This window comes from Lissotriton helveticus, chromosome 9 (genome assembly GCF_964261635.1).
Source record: "Lissotriton helveticus chromosome 9, aLisHel1.1, whole genome shotgun sequence".
In the NCBI taxonomy this organism is placed as follows: Eukaryota; Metazoa; Chordata; class Amphibia; order Caudata; family Salamandridae; genus Lissotriton; species Lissotriton helveticus.
In genome coordinates this window covers 63196348-63213181 of record NC_136070.1, presented here as the reverse complement: position 1 = coordinate 63213181, position 16834 = coordinate 63196348, and the positions used below count along the sequence as shown (strand labels likewise).

Here is a 16834-nt window from a genome sequence, read left to right as displayed (position 1 = left end):
CGGGCCATAACCCGACTTCAATATGGCTGCAGTGCCCCTTGTCGCAAAGATGCCATCTAGTCTCTCAATGACTCGCTATTCAGTTGTGGATGAGAGATCTTCTGTTAATGAAAAACGTGAGTACTCGTCCACAATTACCATCACATGATGTCCATTATCCAGTGGACCAAAGAAATCGATGGCTCTTCTCTCCAGTGCATGCTTAGGGAGTTCTGACATGGTAAGAGTATGTTGAGTGATATTTGTAGAAAGGCAGTTGCATAGATCACAGGCCTTGGGTTCCTTTTTAACCCTTTCATCCAAATATGGAAACCAAACTCAGTCTCGGAGAGCTCTTTTGATGGCAACAATACCACAATGTCCTTTGTGAGCCACTTCAATTGTTTTCTGTCGCATACTCTCCGGAATCAGAATTGTCAACCCTCGCAGAATAACTTCCTCCTAAATTGAAGACGGTTCATCTTTAACGTTTTTGTATTTTTGATATTCATTATCACTGGTGAGAGGTTGAGTGAGGAGGTTCCATGACTGATGTGTAATTATTTCTTTCATCCTCATCATGTCAGTATCATAGCCCGTGGCAATGATGATCTGGGCTAGCGATATAGCAACAAGCTTATTTGATTTTACAGGGAAATTGATTTAGGCTTCAGCTGGCTTTGATGGAGTAACCTGACCTTGTGTAAACACTCTGTAACAGATGTCTGCAGGGTTTTGATCCTTCCCTGGACGATGCACAATGGTATAATCACATTCTTGTAATCGGAGTCCCCATTTTTCAATGCGGGGAGGCATCTCGGCTATTAGATTGCCAAAGATAGTCCGTAAACCTTGATGATCAGTTACCAGCGTAAAAGGTTTTATGTACAGGAATTCTTGGTAATGGAGGAGTGGTGTCTTCTATCCGTGATTGGAGAAGGGAAGAGTGGTGTCTTCTATCCTTGATTGGTCAAGGGAAGAGTGGCATATTCTATCCTTGATTGGTCAAGGGAAGAGTGGAGAATTCTATCCTTGATTGGTCAAGGAAAGAGTGGTGTATTCTATCCTTGATTAGTCAAGGGAAGAGTGGTGTATTCTATCCTTGATTAGTCAAGGGAAGAGTGGTGTTTTCTGTTCTTGATTGGTCAAGGGAAGAGTGGTGGCGTCTATCTTTTTTTTCCAGAGTTTTATATAGCGCAAACTTGAGCCGAATCTGGATCGGATATCAGAGCACTTTACATAGCACCAGTTGCATTACATGAGGACACATTTATTTTTGTTAGGCACAGGGAGATTAAGTGATATGCCCAGAATCACAAGATGTTTAGCCTCATTACTGAGACTCGAACCCAGTTCCCCAGGTCCGAGGTTGAGCGCCTTAGCCGTTAGGCCAACTCCTCTCCCCAATTGATTGTTCAAGGGAAGAGTGGTGTCTTCTGTCCTTCATTGGTCAAGGGAGGGGTGGTGTATTCTATCCTTGATTGGTCAAGGGAAGAGTGGTGTCTTCTATTCATGATTGCTTTTATCATCCAAGAGTGTTGTTGTTCAGTTGTGCCCTCCATGTTTACTGCATTCTTAAACCCAGCAGTAGTCTGAACTGTCACTCGTATCCATTTCTGAAGCTAAGGTTTCTTTCCATGTGTATATTTTTTGCCAAAGTCAGTTTTTCATATTGTAACTTGTTCGCTGCATTCCTGCATCGTGCAACAGCATGCTTACTTTCACTCTAATTGTGATGTTTGAGTCTTCATGCACTTCTAGATCACAAGGTTCACTGTGTTCCCCTAAAATTCACACCTCACAAAATGTGGGTAGGATGGAGGCATACACATACAATACAGTAATGAGACCTCCCACAGTTATCAAAATTGCTAAACTCTTTATTGGAAGACTCAGAGGCAAGAAACTGGTAACACACAGGAAACTTGATCTCGTATGCAGGCAAGATGAGATTCTGAGGCTTGGCTCCCACCACCAGCGATACGCGATGGTATGCTACATTTTCCATTAGAGCCTAGATTGTCCTCTACATTTGCTGTTGTGGCTGCAGGAAAGGAGTCTTCCTCCTGATTTGCTCATGAAGATCACGTACACAGACTGTCCCTGACTCCAACCTGTTAGGTGGCACGCTCAATGATTAAGAGTTGAAAAATACATCACTCCCTTCAGTGGTTGTAGTGGATCTTGTCCTTTCTTCAAATATTCTTGCTGCTATAATAGATGCACCATCGGAATTGTCTTGTCATGCAGCTCCAAGAGTAATTGGAACTAAACCACCACCACAAGTCTGAGTTTAGACCTATAAGGATGCACTGAAACGGCCATGGACGACATAGGGGAGAAGCGCCTCTTCTGATTGGGCAAAGATGAGACAACAGCACTCGCCAGTCTGTCCACAGCCCATGAGACTGTTGTTCACATATTACTGATGGGTAGGCTGAAAAAATGGATGCAACGGTGGGCCCTGCTTTATCCTGGCCTCTTTCTCTTTCATCCAATGCAAAATAATAAGGTTTGGATCATCTGCATCATCCAGATAGCCAAGGTCCTGGTGTTTGCACAAGGAGCATCCTTACCTGCACTCTCCTTCAACATCTATGTGCAATCCCTGGCATAGCTTCTCTAGCAGTAAATTCTCACGTAAATGTCAAAATATATGCAGAAGGCAATCAGATCAATTTTTGCCGAGGCAACAACTCAAACACCACCACCCACATCACATCATGATTGGACCACACCAAGCACTGGACGAAAAAGAGCTTCTTCTCCATGAATGGAACCTAGACTGAGATCATCGAACGTGCACCTCACTTACCGTCAACTGGCCCCAAGGTGTTGCAACACCTGCTTCTATCACACAGAAAAATAAAAACCTTTTAGAACTGTTGTTCGCACCAGATGCCAATGCAGTGTTAGATGGGGTCAATCTCCAACTCTCCCAGCTCTTCAACACTTCCTACTACTACAGTCCATTGAGTGGAACTGACGAAAGCCCTTGTTTTGTGAGCATGAAGGTATACAGTTTGATCTGCACTGCAGCAATACTTTGGGTTAGTGAATCTTCACAAGGATTTAGCCAATCAACTTTCAAACATTGGGGTCAGCTCACAAAGGCTACTCTGAGTACCTGCAGTACTACTACAGGAGTACTGTTTCAGGCCTAAATGCCTCTGTGAGTTGGCACCGAAATGTCCAACTCCCTATTAGTAAAAGTGCAAAGAGGGCATCAAGCCATCTCACAATCTCAGGTTTCCAAAAACATGATCGCTCTAGGGTCTTTCAATGAGAAAGATGCTGGGGGAAAAATACTAGGAACACAAGTTCTGAATGTCCTGACCAGCTTACCTCCAGCTTTGAGACCACAGCAAGACCAGCTCAGATTTAGAAGGGAGCTTTTCTTATTGCATCACTCTGCCTTTGAACTAAATCCCTGGCTGACTGGCTCTACAGCTGGGAATTCTGTGTCTATGCAATATATCAATATGTGCTAAACCAGCTCAGGAAGTTGGAATTGTAACCTGGGGCGCTAAGCTCTGATTTAGTTGGACTACTTGAAGAAACTACACATTTATTTATTTATTTAATACGTTTATTATAGCACGCACATGACCCGTAAGGGTATCAGAACACTCTACATATGAGCAGATACAATAAGCTGGTAAAGGCATAAATAGTAAACATATAAGAAGTCAGCATGCAAAACTGTGAAAAAAGAGAAACCAACCACATAGGTCATATAAAGTAACAAAATTGCATTGTTGAATGGGAGACCAGTGTCGTCAACAAGAAATAAAAGTTAGTTTGGGTGGCTTCATGTCTATTGTTGCAGGTAGCTATTCAGGAGTAACCATTTGACTTGTTTTTTTAATGAGGAGGTCGAAGGGTTAGATCTGATTTCGAGAGGAAGAGCTTTCCATATTCTCGAGCAAGACCGGAGAAGACGTGGTTGTAAGTTCTTTTCTTTTTGAACTTATGAGGTTTCAGCAGGTGAGTGTTAAAGCTTCTTAGGGCCCGATTCATACCAGATAGTTTGAGGTTTTTTGCCAGATAAACAGGAGTTTTATATTGACGAGCTTCGAGAGATAGCCACTGAGTTGAATTAGATCTGTTGTGATGTGATCACGTTTTCTTGATTCGTGATGGTTCTGGCAGCAGAGTTCAGAGTAGCCCTCAAAGGGGCCAGTCTAGCTTTGGGTAGCCCTGCCAGGGTCACAATTCCATAGTCTAAACAGGCGATAACTAGGGATTGGACTGCAAACTGCAGGTCCATAGGAGGGAGGAACGGTTTGGTTTTTCTTAATGTGTTGAGATGGTGATTGGCTGCCCTAGTTGCCATAACTGGAATACAAGTATCTGGGTGCTGTGAATGGGCCTGAGTGACTAAGGTAAACATACATTTTGTGCAAGATTACTATTGGTTTGGTATTCATAAGCTATGAGTTAATAGTAAGTTTATGACTAGGGGTGGGCGGAACTCCTGGAGCTTCACTCAATAGAATTCCGCGGAGTTATATTAAAATTATGTGACATTCTGCGAAGTTCCAAGAATGGGCAGAATTGGGCATGCCATGCTGATTTTTAGCACTGGGAGCTCATTGCGTGCTGAAAAATCAGTGCGAATGGCACCACGTGGTGCTCCAAAGGCCTCTGCTTACCGAGTTGATTTTTCTGCTGCTCGAGTAGAATTTCTACTTGAGCAGCAGCTTTCTGACTGAGAATGGTCACGACCACCGACATTGAGGAAAACTCGCCGGGTGGCCTCCTAGCAACTGAAAATCCTGCTATCAGGCGCCAAATCTTGCTCGCGGTGAGCCGTGCGCGACAAGACACTCCACCACACGGTGTTTGGCAGAATTTGGCCGGAACTCTGCATTACCTGCTTAAAGGAGAGTGGCCAAAGATCCGCCAACTCTGCCGGCGGAGCAGCATTTATCACCCACCCCTATTCCAGACTCTCTGCAGTTGTAAACTTACTATTAACTTGTAGCTTGCAAATACCAAAAGTGTAAGTTTACCTTTGTGAATCGGGACCAATGTTACTAGGGGTGGGCACATTTTCTTTTAATCTGCTGTGAGCAGAATTTAAATATTGGGTAATTCCACCCTATTTCCACTGGTTCCACATTCGCCGGCCCCAGATTAAAATTCAATGTGCAATGCAGATGGCATGCCCTGCAGCACAAATAGTCCTAGTTCAGTGAGGAATGGGAGAATAGTTTTGCTGTCCAGTACTGTCAGGAGCCAGGTAATGTAATTACCTTAATCCTAGCTTGCTTAAGTTAATTACACTTCCCATCCCTGATGGCCCTTTATGGTGCATGAAAGCAAATCTCCAGCATGGGAGTCTGGGTGTGGTGTCTGCCTGCTAGAGTGCAGCAGGGCCCTGCAGGAAAGCGGCACACACGGGCCTTCCTGCTGGGGAAGTGGTTTTCATGAGCACTGCTAGGGCTTCGGACACCATATTTACCTTAAAATAAAGCACTGAGGTAGTTACGTTGCTCGGCCATCACAGTGATCCTACACTGAGTGTTTTTTTAACGCACACAGAGTAACCCCAATTCCTCTCCTTAGCTAACAAAAGCATTGGCAAGCCAATTGGTCTCGCCTCTGTTACCTGCTGGGTTTTCCTTTTTTCGACAAAAAACTGACTATGTCATAAACAAGAGTTCCGAAAAATGAAAGGAATGTAGACATTTAACAGAAAAACCACAGAGAATAATACGTTTTTACATGAGGTGTTGGCCCACTTCTGTTTAAGCAGCGGTCGCACTTTGTAAGATAGCTCAGTGTACTAAAGCACGTGCAGAAGGTGTCTAGGTCTGCCTGAATGTCACCAGACTTGTGGGACTGGAGCAGCTGTCTTGGAAACTCTGGGGCAGATATTTACAAGCCCCTTGCGTCAGGTTTGCGCCACCGTTGCTTCACTTTTGTGACGGAGCGGTGGCGTAAAAGTTGCGGCCCATATACAATGTGACGCATCTAGCGTCACATTGTAAAGCCCTGCGTCACATTATACCTGCGCCAGGTATAATGTATGCAGAGTAGGCGTTCCTATACAAAAAGCCACGTAGAACTGGCAAAGTGAAATTCACAAGATTTCACTGCATCACTCTACGCCTTCACTGCGTCAAAATCCCTATGCCTGCTTAGACCAGGCGTAAGGATTGACGCAGGCCATTTTACATGGAACCTACCTATATTTTCTAGCGCATTGCTGGAGTTGTGTCACTTTTGTGAGAAACTCCAACAATGCGTCACTTTTCCTCCAACAGATGCGGCAGAATTTCTGACACATCTGTAATTCCTTGCGCCATGGTGCACTGTAAATGCAGCGCCTCCACGGTGGCGCAAGAACATTTGAAGGTGATGCAAGGAAACTGACGCAACTATGCAGATGCGTCACTTCCGTGTAAATCTCCCCCTCTGTGACTGATTCACAAAGACATGGGGGCACTAGTAGTCACAGAGGAGTGCACCTTTCTGCTATACTACAGGCATTTGTGAATCAGCTGCAAAACATCAAACACCATTTATTAAAATTGCAAAGAGAGCAACGTCCTTTCTGTTTGTGCTAATCGTATATGACTATGATCTGACTATTTACTTTTTAGATGTTTTTGTGAGGAGTCGCACGCAAAGGCATGCAACAAGGGTACTCGTAGAGTACCCTTGTTACGTACCCTTACATGCTCTCTATGAGTACTCTTTTATGTACTCTTATGGCCCCTTTTTACACTGTATTTTCCACTAACATCTACACAAGAGTTTGGTGAAATATCCCATGAAATTTCTATCTTATCTGTCAGGTGTTGGAATGCCATGAAAGGAGGGGTGACCTGTGTATAGTAGGGACATGATAACAGTTGTTGTACTTTAGTTTAAGGTTTCATAAGCAGAGGATACAGTACTGAGACAGTGATAATTGAATATAGTCTATGTGTGCTTCCTTCTCAGGAGGTTTCGACAGTAGGGTTGGCCCTTTGGCCTCCTGCCCTCACTCCACCAGCCTTCTTCCACCCAATCCTTGCCCACCGGCAGCTGGTGGAGAAGCGAGGTCTCCATATGTGAAGGTTACAGCATTCGGTAGCAGTGGTATAAAGTAATCGCACATCCGCTTAGAAAAATATAGCAGCGGTTCTGTAAACTAAGACCATTATAGAAGTCCAATGCAAAAATGTTTTAGGGTGCTGCTAACAGTGTCCTAACACCCTGCTACCAATGTTATGTTATGTTATGTTGATTTGTATAGCACACTAATCATCCGAGAGGGTATCCAAGCGCTTTGGCTGGTGTGTAGGTTTGTGGTCTCCAAGGTGTGCATACAAAGAGCCAGGTCTTCACCTATAAGGTGTATACTTGATTGCAACATAACAAGAGTTGCAATATCAAGCAAGTAATCATTCTATGACACCAGAGCACACATTCCTTAGTAAACATCATCAATTTCTGATATTGTTACAAAGTACCAGTATTGTGGATAATCTTGTTTGAGAAACCCTGAGTCCATATACATCTCGAAGCTGACACATGTTTTGTCTTGAAAAGGCTTTTTCAAGGCTCAAAAAGTCCTGTAAGTTACCTTCCTAGCTCATTCACCTACCTAATCTTATCATGTCATTACCTCCATACTAGCTGAAATTGGGGGATTTTTTGAGCTTGTTAACTATAGTAAACAGAACAGATAACTAAATTTCTCAATTTTCCTGTTTTCACATGCAATGATATTAGAAAGGGCTGAAATTTGATATCATACATTGATCAGCGTTATAGGCAACCAGGACTTTTTGAGCCTTGAAAAAGCCTTTTTTTTGTTTGTGCAGATGAACTAAAGATCCAAATGCCAGTGTTATAAAATCTGAGCTCATCAATAAATATGTTTCTTCGTTGTCTTTTCCTTCTTAGGTTCTTCATCATCAAAGACAGTTTCCTGTTGTACTACGCGGAGAACGAGAAAAGGAACTTCGAGAGTAACAAATACTTCAATATTCATCCCAAGGTGAGGCTTCTCCTGGAGCGCTGGGCTTGGTCTTGTTTCTGTAGCATCAGCTGCAGTATCTGCTCCAGGTGGGCTTTGGAACAGCACATTGTATTAGTACTCACCAAAGAACTCTACACAACGTGCATTGTTTTGGCTAATCCACGTATCCACTACTTCAGGTGAACTTCACAATGGGACACAGGCTTGCAAGATACTTTTCGAAAGAAAACCTCCCCAGATACCAGTGTGCTGCATCCAGGGGCGCAACTAGACCTGAACCTTAGTAGGCTAATACTACCAGCCAGGACCGGCCCTAACACTGGTCATGCACAGTGCATCAGTCTTTTTTTGCGCCCCCTCCCCCATTTCCTCCTTCACCATGAATTCCCTCACTATCAATCGGCAACCATGCACCTCATATCTCTATAGCACCTTTCTGACAAACATTTCATATTTTTATAGCGCTACTCATAGTTTACTCACACTCTGTGCTGTGATCTGCAAGGTACACGTTCTTTGTAGCAGGCACATTAATCCTCTGCGCTGTGTGGGAGGCAGGAGTGCCCATGTGAGGTCATGGTGAGCGATGTGAATGTGTGAGAGTAGGGTAAGAGGAGTGACTGCAGGGTGAGTGAGGTGACCATATGAATTTGGGTGCGGATGTAAGTGCAGAGTGGGACGAATTAATGCATGGTTACCGACAGGCTTGTTTGAGTGAGATTGCAGATTAAGCAGTGAGGGGGACAAGTGAGTGAAATCTCACATGAGTGCATGGTGAGTAGTGTGCTTGTGTGACTACAAGGTGAGTTACTGGGTGAACAGCGCAAGTGCATTGTGAGTGAAGAGTGATCACTGTGAGTGCAGGGTGAGTGGGTGAATGGTGTGAGTGCATGGCGATCAGTGTGAGTGCATTGTGATCACTTCGAGTGCTGGGTGAGAGTGAAAGGGAAGGGTGAGAATGAGGAGTGAGTTGTCTGAATGCAGGGTGCATTCCCAGACACTTGAAGTAACTGAGCTTGTCATTGACGGCGGCGTAGAGTTTCAGACATAAGTTAAAATATTGCTATTATGGCATTAATCAGGGATCAAGGGTGGACTTAATCACTAATGTGCTGATCTTGCAACAAACTTCCAGTCTCATGATTAGGGTTGTCAGCTAATTTTTTTGATGTCCCAGTCGGTACAAAAATAAACAATCACCTAAAGCCGTATTTTCAACACTTATCTGTGCATACTTCGAACAGCAAATATAAATGGAAAGCACTTTTAATTGTGTTGCAGGGCTGCCTGCATGATCCATGACTGATAATTAAAGGGAACAAAGACAGAAAAGTTTCATTACAAATAAATACATACTTTTTTTTGCTTATAGCCGTATTTAGTGTCAAGGGGAGGTCTTTGCGGGCTCTTTAAACAACACATGGCTTTCATTTTTCTTTTGGCAACGCTACTTTACATTCCTTTTCATGAAATGTATTCTCACACTATGGCAGTAAATGTAAAATTCAACTGTAAGGAATAGGCAGAGTGGGACCCAGGGGTTACTGGAACCAGAAAAGAAACGAAGCCTCGGTAACCAGTTTACAAAGGTATATAAACATGTAAATGGTCTTTAAAGACCTGTGAAAAACTCAGGCGCGCCAGCTATAAGACCCCAGACACTGCCCAACCGAGCAGTGGCGTAGCTAGGGGAGGGGGCAGCCTGCCACAGGCGGTACAAGTTTTGGTGACAGCGGCCATCTCCTATTGCCCCACTCTTACCTGCGGCCGACGCGGCTGCAACACACATCCCCCCGCTCTTACCTGTGGCCATCTCTGCCCCATCAATCGCCAGCTTCCAGGCTGATGTCATGCCTAGCCCAAGATCTAACTTACTCCTTTAATCCCTAGATTAAAGAAGTAAATTAGAGTTGCACAGTGAACAATCAGATGGAAGAAGTGTAGAGGGCGGGACTCTGCCCGGAAACCCATGGCGTGTATACATTTATGAGTGCCTCCCTAGGGGACCTTGTGAATCTCAGAAATGTATGCAAATTAGTGGCATATATCCATAATGCATAAGATTTGTAAAGAGAAGCAGTAAGTTGGCCATGAAGGTGAGGTGAAGGAACAGAGGGTGGTTATATATCCTCAGAGCATTTATGAAAATAATCAGAGTGGGTGAGCATGTGAAGTGCAGGAATGAATGCAGGAAGTGCATGCAGTGTGTGCAGAATCTGGCTTACTTTGTGCAGAGTGGCTTCCATGCCCAGAGCACTATGCACTACGCACTAGGTGCAGAAGGCTTACTAGCTTGCTATGCACTGTGTGGGAGTGAGGCAGCCCACTTGTGGCCCAGGGTGTGCAGAGCTTTGTTGAAGGTTCAGATGTCATGACACAAAGTGTAAAATGCTGCTTAGAGTGTGCACATGATGTAGTGATGCTCATGGGATGCACATGGCATGGCTGAGAATGCACAGAATGCGGCTGACAGGGTGCAGATCATGGCTGATGGGCTGTGCTGAAAGTATGCAAGGCATGGGTGAAATTGATGTGCAGAGTGTAAACAGGGGCTGTAAAGTATGTGCGCAGTGACTGCCATTGTGTGTGTGCAGGGCATGGGTCAGGAGTATGTCAAGATGGCGGCAGGTTCTGGACTAGTGCTTCGGTGCCATATGACTGTAAATGTCTTCATGTTCTAGTGCACTCTTGAAAGTAGACGCGCATAGTGGTCTATTGGGAGCAAGATCTCAGTTCCTGATAGTCAACCCTGACCCTCTCTTGCTCTTCCCTAGGGGGTTATACCACTGGGCGGCTGCATCGTTGATGCCAAGGAAGAAGCCAACATGCCCTTTGCAATCATGGTCTCCCACGAAGACTTTCACGTGAGTACCTTCAATACAGGCGGTGGGCAGGGCATCAAGAACCTGGGGTCATCGGTTCTTAGGACGTGTTCATGCTTTTCGTGAACCGTTAACCAGGTCATGTTGGGGTGTTGGACAGGGACAGGGGACAGATGTAGAAAATGGTATCTGTATATATATATATATATATATATGTTATCACGAGTGATATGCTGGATCAAGGGGTATGTACGGTGATACAATGGATGTAGGGAAATGTAAGGTGATTCACTGGATCAAGATATATGTATGCTGATACGCTGGATCACGGGAGAAGTGCCTTGATACGTTGGATCTAGGGTTATGTAAAATGACACACTGGATCAAGTGGTATGTAAGATGATACACTGGATTTAAGGGGTATGTGAGGTGATATACTGGATCACGGAATACGCTGGATCAAGGGGTATGTAAGGTAATTCACTGGATCAAGATGTATGCAAGGTGATACGCTTGAAGAAAGATTATGTAAGTTAATAAAATAGATCAAGGGGTATGTAAGGTGATACACTGGATCAAGGGGTATTGAAGGGGATACAATGGATCAAGGGGTATCTAAGGGGATACAATGGATCAAGGGGTATGTAAGGTGATACACTGGATCAAGGGGTATCTAAGGGGATACAATGGATCAAGTGGTATCTAAGGTGATACACTGGATCAAGGGGTATCTAAGGGGATACAATGGATCAAGGGGTATCTAAGGGGATACAATGGATCAAGGGGTATCTAAGGGGATACAATGGATCAAGTGGTATCTAAGGTGATACACTGGATCAAGGGGTATCTAAGGGGATACAATGGATCAAGTGGTATCTAAGGTGATACAATGGATCAAGGGGTATCTAAGGGGATACAATGGATCAAGGGGTATGTAAGGTGATACAATGGATCAATGGGTATTGAAGGTGATACAATGGATCAAGGGGTATCTAAGGGGATACACTGGATCAAGGGGTATCTAAGGGGATACAATGGATCAAGGGGTATCTAAGGGGATACAATGGATCAAGGGGTATGTAAGGTGATACAATGGATCAATGGGTATTGAAGGTGATACAATGGATCAAGGGGTATCTAAGGGGATACAATGGATCAAGGGGTATCTAAGGGGATACAATGGATCAAGGGGTATCTAAGGGGATACAATGGATCAAGGGGTATCTAAGGGGATACAATGGATCAAGGGGTATCTAAGGGGATACAATGGATCAAGGGGTATCTAAGGGGATACAATGGATCAAGGGGTATCTAAGGTGATACAATGGATCAAGGGGTATCTAAGGTGATACAATGGATCAAGGGGTATCTAAGGGGATACAATGGATCAAGGGGTATGTAAGGTGATACAATGGATCAATGGGTATTGAAGGTGATACAATGGATCAAGGGGTATCTAAGGGGATACAATGGATCAAGGGGTATCTAAGGGGATACAATGGATCAAGGGGTATCTAAGGGGATACAATGGATCAAGGGGTATCTAAGGGGATACAATGGATCAAGGGGTATCTAAGGGGATACAATGGATCAAGGGGTATCTAAGGGGATACAATGGATCAAGGGGTATCTAAGGGGATACAATGGATCAAGGGGTATCTAAGGTGATACAATGGATCAAGTGGTATCTAAGGTGATACACTGGATCAAGGGGTATGTAAGGTGATACAATGGATCAAGGGGTATGTAAGGTGATACAATGGATCAAGGGGTATCTAAGGTGATACACTGGATCAAGGGGTATGTAAGGTGATACAATGGATCAAGGGGTATCTAAGGTGATACAATGGATCAAGTGGTATCTAAGGTGATACAATGGATCAAGGGGTATGTAAGGTGATACAATGGATCAATGGGTATTGAAGGTGATACAATGGATCAAGGGGTATCTAAGGGGATACAATGGATCAAGTGGTATCTAAGGTGATACAATGGATCAAGTGGTATCTAAGGTGATACACTGGATCAAGGGGTATCTAAGGGGATACAATGGATCAAGGGGTATCTAAGGGGATACAATGGATCAAGGGGTATGTAAGGTGATACAATGGATCAATGGGTATTGAAGGTGATACAATGGATCAAGGGGTATCTAAGGGGATACAATGGATCAAGTGGTATCTAAGGTGATACACTGGATCAAGGGGTATCTAAGGGGATACAATGGATCAAGGGGTATCTAAGGGGATACAATGGATCAAGGGGTATCTAAGGGGATACAATGGATCAATGGGTATTGAAGGTGATACAATGGATCAAGGGGTATCTAAGGGGATACAATGGATCAATGGGTATTGAAGGTGATACAATGGATCAAGGAATATGTAAGCTGATACGCTGGACCAAGGCTTATCTAAGGTGATACCCTGGATCAAGTGGTATCTAAGGTGATACACTGGATCAAGGGGTATCTAAGGGGATACACTGGATCAAGGGGTATGGAAGGTGATACGCTGTATCAAGTGGCATGTAACGTGATACGCTGGATCAAGGAATCTGTGCGGTGATACACTGGATTAAGGGGTATGTAAGGTGATACGCTGGAACAAGGGGTATGTAAGGTGATACGCTGGAACAAGGGGTATGTAAGGTGATACGCTGGAACAAGGGGTATGTAAGGTGATACGCTGGAACAAGGGGTATGTAAGGTGACACGCTGGAACAAGGGGTATGTAAGGTGATACGCTGGAACAAGGGGTATGTAAGGTGATACGCTGGAACAAGGGGTATGTATGGTGATATGGTGTGACCCTTCAGTCCTACAGGTTTTAACATATGTTAACCTATATTTCTGCAGCTAGTCCTGATAAATCTGACAGTTCAACACTGAAGATGTAAGTGCTGGATACTTGATTAATATGCACAGTAAAGAGATTAACATTGACCTGTGGCACACAGAGGTGCCCTCATTCATACACAGCAAGGTGTAATTGATACACAGTGTTCCTTCCCAGCCATCCTTATAATGAAATGCCTAATTGCATGTATGTTCAGTTCCAAAGCTGATCTATATGTGTGTTGTAGCATAAATGTACTAAACAGCCAATTCGGGTTTTTATTCTTTTTTTAAATTTTGTGTAGCGCTTATGTCTAGAATTCTTTATGATAGTGATCCATATGGAACAAGCATTGGTAAAAGCAAGTCCTCTGACTTTGACTGTATGTTGAGCTCTGTGGAGAGCTGCCTTCGGCTGGGTGGGGCTAAGCAAGTGCGGCACGTGGAGTTGCAAACATCTGATGTGAATCCCAAAGCAGAACTGCAGGAGCTGCTTTTGCTGCTGACAGATCTGTGCTGGGTCTGTGCATGGCTAAACTGGCTAATGAATAAATAAATTGATAAGGGTTTGACCTGCGCACAACTGGTTGTGTGAATTGTAACATGTCCTGATGTTTAAACGGAATGTTTAATCAGAGCGTGTTGGGAGGGAAAGAGGTAGCTAAGCTCTGTACTATGAACAACCAAATAAAGCAAGTGTACCTAATCACTTGGCCCTCCCCGCACTGCTGGGTGAAAAACTCAGTTTGCTCTATTAATTCTCACAAAATCATATAGCTTGAACTTCATTGCATTATCTTACTACAACAACAATCTCAACTCATAATACAATACAAAAAATCATTTCTGCATACTTTCTATTACATTTTTGTTAGTATGCTGTACAATTATGAACATTGTTTCAACTCCGAAAAATCCGGAAGATCAGGCACCTACTCCCACACGCGGCCCTGTGTCAGGTCGTCTTGTCCCTTGTCATATCGCGCCTGGATTTTTCTAATTCCCTTTATCATGCACTCCCACGCTTCCTCTTACACCGTCTTCAGGTGGTCCAAAACCAGGCAGCCCGCCTCATATTCAAGATCCCTAAGTGGCAATCGGCAAGGCCCCTGCTTCACAGGCTCCATTGGTTGCCAGTGAAGGAGAGAGCGGCCTTCAAGATGGGCTGCCTGGCATTCAAATCCCTTCACTGTCCTTGCCCTGCTTTTTTGAAATCCCGGATTACCTTGTACCAACCTGCCCGCTTCCTTCGTTCAGCTTCCCATCACTTGGTTGTCATCCCCAAATTTAAACTTCATAAATTTGGTGGCCGTCGTTTTGCTTTCCTTGCCCCCAGGCTCTGGAACTCCCTTCCTCTGACTATTAAATCTAGCAACTCCCTTTTTCAGTTCAGGAAACTCCTCAAGACTCTTCTGTTTACCCTTCCTGAATAAATTCTTTTCCGCTCATTCACATGTCTTCCAGTTAGCGCCAAGAAACCTTCGGGTGTTAGTGCGCTCAATAAGCCTCAATTAACATAACATAACATAACATTGTGTTCAAAAATACATTATACATAAACTCTTTTAATGCACAAAATATATCTTTTTGTTGTCTGTCCCAATGCATTTCGGGATGCAAGATCCCTTCTTCATGGGAACTGTAAAAAATAAGAAATGAGGATGCACACTGTTAAAGCACAACAATGGGGGATCATCTCACAATGAACTCTGGTAAAATGCAACTAGTAAACCTCATATTGTGTTGGTACCTTAGAAAATCTCCTTGAACCATGCCCACGTCACCTTCACCCATGACACACAGGACACACACAGTATTAATGTAGAATGCCTCACGTGTTTCAAACAAAACAACTTACCGAAAATAGTAAAAAAAAAAGACAAATCAATCCGGAGCCAATACAAATTTGACACCTAAAAACCGCTGAAACCACAAAACAATAACACGTTTGAAAACTGATTGTTGTCTTTATGTTAGTGATACTTATTCCATAAATATGTAATGCGCATATTACCTGGCTGAAAAAATGAATGCCAGCTTCTACACCGATATAAGAACTTCTCAACACCACAGGTCCAGACTGTATGGAACCTCTAAAAGGGTTAGTAAACAAGTTTGAATTACCAAACCCTCTACTGATAAAGTTGTTGAAAAACAAAAGACGCGACACATTTTTACTCAATACCTTGTTCCTTATATGTTGAAACACTTTCCTTACCGAGTTGCAATCCAAAAAGGATGACTGTCTTGAAGAAAAAGGTATACGCTAAAGGCAACAGGCGCCTCAATGTTTGGAAAATACGCTATCTGAAATGAAACAGAAATGGGACACGATGTTTGAAAAATTGGATTTTTACCCACGACTGACAAACCCCCAAAAAACTACACATCCGGACAACGATACAGCACCAGTGTTCATCTCTACTCCACCTCACCATTAGGACTCCAAACGGCTTAGGCGTATCCGCCTTTACCGCGCTGAACACTGGACCACTCTCGATAGCTTGGAAACGGCCATACACCTTCTCGGTTTGGACCGCCTAATGTTTGCGCCCGCAATTTTAGGCCTGCGCACCTTTGAACTTTGGACTACTCCTCTCACCATACACTCCACGTGACTACTCAGCCGGGTTGGAATTATCACCGCCTTGCTGTCACACTCAGCCTACATTGCGGCTTTCTCAGCCCTGAAGAAGTCACGGGATCACTCCCTCACGTGACAAAACACGTGTCGGCTGGTTGCTTTTTGCACTATCTTATTCATTAAACACACGTGAAACTATTCATCTGGTGTGGGCCACAGATTCTGTTCGAATACAAAACCTTGCAGAACCGCATATTGATACCAATTACGTGTGCCCGGGACTTTGTTTTTCATTTGAATTTGTGGGTTTCTGGACTCACATATCTACGGGGGTTTCATGGTGTTTCTCCCTCGACCTGGTGGCACCGTACATACACATAGCTTAACTAAGAGACGCATAATTAGCTTGAGCGCCATTCTTCCTGTCAGAAACTAAAAACCTTGCACCGACACAATAACTATGATAGTCTTCAGTAGAAGCATCGACCCTGGCTCCAGAACAGAAATGGTCACCAATCAGAAAAACAAGGCTCTTGTTTGGCAGAATTGACGACTGGGCCTTTCCTGGCCCATCAAGGAAGAAACCATGCACATCAATGCAGACTAGGACTTCTGTCTGATCAGTGTTTAGCTAC

General features: G+C 43.9%; 1 protein-coding gene across 1 annotated transcript in view; it reads left to right on the top strand.

The window, feature by feature from the left end:
- Positions 1–16834, top strand: part of PLEKHD1 (pleckstrin homology and coiled-coil domain containing D1) — a 292760-nt gene that overhangs the window by 103165 nt on the left and 172761 nt on the right. Inside the window, exons 2-3 of the mRNA XM_078661983.1 lie at positions 7882–7975; positions 10732–10821. Coding sequence (XP_078518109.1) covers positions 7882–7975; positions 10732–10821 — 184 coding nt within the window. The remainder of the gene's footprint in view (positions 1–7881; positions 7976–10731; positions 10822–16834) is intronic.